The sequence below is a fragment of the Phaethon lepturus genome, unplaced genomic scaffold (assembly GCF_000687285.1).
Source record: "Phaethon lepturus isolate BGI_N335 unplaced genomic scaffold, ASM68728v1 scaffold15004, whole genome shotgun sequence".
Taxonomy (NCBI): Eukaryota; Metazoa; Chordata; class Aves; order Phaethontiformes; family Phaethontidae; genus Phaethon; species Phaethon lepturus.
This window is the reverse complement of record NW_010534100.1, coordinates 53,462-58,086: the sequence shown is the minus strand read 5'-3', so window position 1 is coordinate 58,086 and position 4,625 is coordinate 53,462. Positions and strand designations below refer to the sequence as shown.

The window sequence follows — 4,625 nt, the reverse complement described above, 5'->3', positions numbered from 1 at the left end:
AGCAGGAAAATGGTACAAAGCATATATGGTCGATATAGCTTCTGTGAAGTTCTGTCCTAGAGGCCTTGATCATAGATGTGGCAATATTTAAGAAGCACTCAGAGAATATACATTCAGCTTTGAAACATAAAGGAACAATGGATATTAATAGGCCAGTATTTTTTTCTGCCATGAAGTCAGTTTCTTTGTGTGCAAGGGTGATTTTACCGTGCCACAAAACTGATTCAGGGTCTTTCCTACCGCTCTCCTTCCTTACTATGGACATAGGGAGAAGGGGGAAGGTGGAAGACAGGTGACTGGATCCAGACACTCTGAGCTGATGTCCAGGTTTAAGCTCTCTGGGTTCTAGACAGAGACACAGCTCCCAGTGCAGGGGCCTGGCCTGGGAAATCGTTCTGTGACACTTGGGCGCTTCTTAGCTGCCAGAAGAGTGGCCTTGTGTAGGCCATCCTGCAGACAAACACTGCACCTGTGTAGCTCAGACTTACACCAGGGGAAGATCTGGCCTTTTATTTCTGAAGGAGATACTTATAAATGTGCTTCATTGCTATTTGAGTATTAACACAATGTTTTTCCTGAAAAGAATTTCATGACTGCAAGGAGAAAACGAACCACTCACTGTCTAGGTAGTAGATGATCAGTGCAAAGGGTGCAATATTAATTTTTTCTAAATGTTTATATTTTTTAGGTTTATGGTCAATGCAAAGCAACTATCTACATTAATCAGGCAAGAAATATTGCTCATCTGAATACTTATGAGTGCATTTTACAGCCAGGTATGTCTTTAATACACTCAATTTAAAAGAGGACTGGAAAAACAATCTTTGCCGTATAGCATTACTTTAAATTTTAATTGTAATTATGGCACCACAGTGTCTCCATTAGCTTTCAGCTGCCCTAATTTTCTAAAGTCAGTGATCATAAGGCCAGTGTGGTCTTGCAGCTCTAAGCAGTGCACTAGTAACTGTTTTTATCTCTGGGAAACCCAGCACAGCCTCTATATGGGCTTTTACCCTCTGGTCCAGAAAGCATTTTTATGAGTTTCTGAAAGGCAAGTAAAAACAGCAGGCCCACCATGAGTAGGTTGCCTCCACTGCAACATTTTTATGGGTCTGCAAATTCATAAAGATTCAAAATTGTTGAGTGAACTAAACTGCATATTGTTACTATAGAGGACTGGGGGACAAGCAGGTAGCATTGGGAGCATAGATGCATTTACAGTGACCTATACTATCAACATGCTCTTATGGTTATGCTTTCTTTAATGACATACATTGTTTTGTTTGAATAAAAAGTTCCACCCAGGTATATTTGGACAGTATGTCCTGACTGTCCAGTTGATGACTGTCCAACTGAGCCCAAATATTTGGAAGCTGCTGTTCAAAGCCTTGCCAAATTCAATGAAGAGAGTGAACAAACTCATTATTTCTCTGTCCTCAATGTCACAAGAGCTTCCATGCAGGTAAGTCAAGGCTCATCTGACTTGCTTTACCCCTCAAGAAGTATGGATCTGCCTGTTATACTTTATATTATTTGTTATGTCTTACAGGTTGTTTAGAGTTTGTGTCTGTATAATATAAAGAATACTTCTGTGCAGAATTCTCCCGGGAAATGAGGTTCTGCATTGATCTAAGACTTTGATGCCATTTATTGCAGAAAGAAGGGTTTTATGCAAAACTCAAGACACAGATTTGTGCTCCAAAGTTTAGGAAAGCTTCACTGTGAGCTCTTTCTTCTATCACCACCATGAATTAGTGACTCCTTAACAGAATGTATTTAATAAAGCACAGTCATCCCTTCCAACACATACCAGTAATTCACTGCATGAGTTTAAACACAATTTAAAACCAATTTTAGTCTAACAGGGAGTTAAAGATCTCCTGGCTAAATCCTGTTTGTTTACCACAGTAATATCCAGTCTCTCTAAAATTCATTATATGTAGATAGCAACGTAGTTTTCACTCTTTGTCTCAAACTGTTAGGTATTACTACAATATAGTATTTAATTACTCCCATTTTCCAACCCTGAGGTACTTGCATTTCAGAGATAGAAAAGGTGATCCTGTTCATTAAAGCAGCCAGAAATGATCACAAGGCACTGAAGAGGGTTTTTGGATATGTAGTTCTATGTGAATGTTAATGTATTACAAAACCCAAACTCATTTCAATGATAGCTAATCCATGATTTACTAAGATTGTGCATATATAAGAAGTAAAAAATAACCAGGCAGTAAAGCAGCACTGTCTAAAAACCATTCTCCTGCAATACAACTAACAGTAATGCCCCAAGTATAACCTGCCCCTTCCACACTTTGCAGGAGGTTTACATCTATTTCAAGGTCTGCAGAATTATTCCTTCTTCCTGACACATGCACAAGGTCTAATTGCCACTGGTCTCTCATTAACAGTGGGTCGTTGGTCCTGCATATTTTGTAGAGTTTTTAATTCAGGAAACGTCATGCTCCAAAAATGACACGATTGCTGACATCTCCAAGTGCAAGCCACTTTCATCAGAACTAGCTGTAAGTACTTCTTCTTGTGTAAATCCCTGTTTTTCAGATGCTATGATTCCTCAGTGAATACTTAGCCTATTCCTTTGGTTCTTCACAGACAAGAATTAAAGCCCACAGGTGTCTTTTTGTGGGTTGTAACTCTATACTGCCTTCCAACTGTAAAAACTGCTTTTAGAACAGAGAAAACATTTCAGTAAAAGTTCTGAATTTTTTTCCTAGAAATCCATGAACAAAGAAAACAGAAAAAAATACCATCCAGAAAAAGACAGTGTAAGCCATCACCTTACAAAACTGATTCATTCTTCCAAGTAAACATAGACAATAAATCACAAACAATGCATAAAGGGTATATTCATAGACAATCAGGTCAGCTAAGGAAAACATTTAGGAACTAAGGAAAAAATTGTAAGAGAAACTGAAAGACTAAATGGGCATGCTGCCAAGAGATAACATTTCAGGCCTTGTCTTAACTGATATCCAGTCGTACCTACAGCCCAGTAAAAACACAACTATTAGAAACAACATTTTTTCATGGTGTCTTTCACTAGAATGGTGTGAAATTGGTTTTGCCTGAAAAATGATATTATGTTTTATTACACAACTTTCCTGCACAGGGATATTCTGCAGCAGCAGAACTTAAGTGTGCTGTTGTAGTTGGGCCTTAAGTAGCCAGCTTATTCTTACTACTGTGTTACCTAACCCTCCTTTACAAACATAAAGCCTTTTTCAAAATGCTGCCTGCCTTTGTAAGCTTGCCAATCCCAAAATAAAAGTTTGCTCAAGCTGCTTATCCCTACAAATACATGTAGAAGCTATAACTATTCATCCTTCCATAATCACTTATTTTAAAAGATAGGAAAGTATCAGTGCTACAATGTGAAAAAATGTTTGCATTTTCTTCTTCCAGCAAATAGGTTTCTGCAAAGGCTCTGTAGTAAAAAGTCACTTGGAACACGAACAGTTTGTCACAATATCCTGTGAAATCTACAGTATGCAGGTATTTCTTAATCTAATCTTAATATTGCAAGAGTAATACTCCTTTACAAAACAAGAATTGAACTCTTGAAAGCCCAGACATTTTTAAGTTTTCTTATTCACAAAGATATGGGCTTCAAGAAAGTAATAAGGCCAAATCAGGAAGAAATCTTCCTTGTGATAAAACAGACTGTTGGTAGGTGGATAAAAAGGCAATAGAATAAGTATAGAGTCAATTATACAAGAATGTGTTTAGAATGCACTACAAAGAAACCATAAATAACAAAGGGAATGCAAAGAGCAATAACTGTGTAGTTACCCAAGTTTCATGCACCTATCTTCACTGGCATAAGAAGTAGTTTCATCTGTCTATCCTTTGAGCTTCTGTTCTGCAGATGGTCTTTGCAGACCAGAATTAAGGGTGACCTTCTTCATATCTGAAAGAATTTGGAATAGCTTCAATATAGGTAATGCTTATTGCCTGTTATTTAGGATCCTGCCACTGAAGAGGGGAAATGGCAAGCTAAGCAAACACCTGGAAAATCCAGCCAGAATAATCAGCAAGCTTTTCCTTCAGAAACCAGTCCTTTCTCCCTACACCTAGAAAAAACAGTGGGCTGGGTTAAAATTCTACCGCCTTCAACAGAAGAGAACATCTCTTTTCAAAACATACCAGAAAGTCAAAATGAACAGAAAGATAGAAAGCCAGTTCCACCTGAGGCTGTTCATGCTACACCCGGTCTTGATGTAGAAAAGACTCACGTAGAGAAACCAGACTTGACAGAACCAGTCACTGGAGCATTTATTCTCCCTTTTCCTGAAGAGCTTTCTCTATCAGACTCATGCCCAGGAGAAGCAAAGAAGATAAATTCCATCCTCCAGCCTTTGCTGCCTAAAAAGCCTACCAAAGTCTAGCCAGCATCTAATCACCTCAACTACCTGCAACAAAATATCAGCCACAATGGCAACCTGGTCTTTCAATGTGTGTGACGTCTTTAAATAAATCATTTATTACAATCTTCATCTTTGGAGTTCTCAGTTTTAAGGAAGCATAAGAGTAGATTAGAAAAAGAAATTTAACTGGGGCATTTTCCAATAAAAGAATTTGGCTTTTAGTTCTCAAATTCTTCCCATCAG

At 38.1% G+C, this 4,625-nt stretch overlaps 1 protein-coding gene across 1 annotated transcript in view; it reads left to right on the top strand.

Moving 5' to 3' along the window:
- The window catches only part of FETUB (fetuin B), an 8,961-nt gene extending 4,558 nt beyond the window's left edge, over positions 1–4,403 (top strand). Inside the window, exons 3-7 of the mRNA XM_010285430.1 lie at positions 689–776; positions 1,296–1,462; positions 2,409–2,522; positions 3,421–3,510; positions 3,981–4,403. Of these exons, the coding sequence (XP_010283732.1) occupies positions 689–776; positions 1,296–1,462; positions 2,409–2,522; positions 3,421–3,510; positions 3,981–4,403 (882 nt within the window). The remainder of the gene's footprint in view (positions 1–688; positions 777–1,295; positions 1,463–2,408; positions 2,523–3,420; positions 3,511–3,980) is intronic.
- Positions 4,404–4,625: the final 222 nt, after the last annotated feature.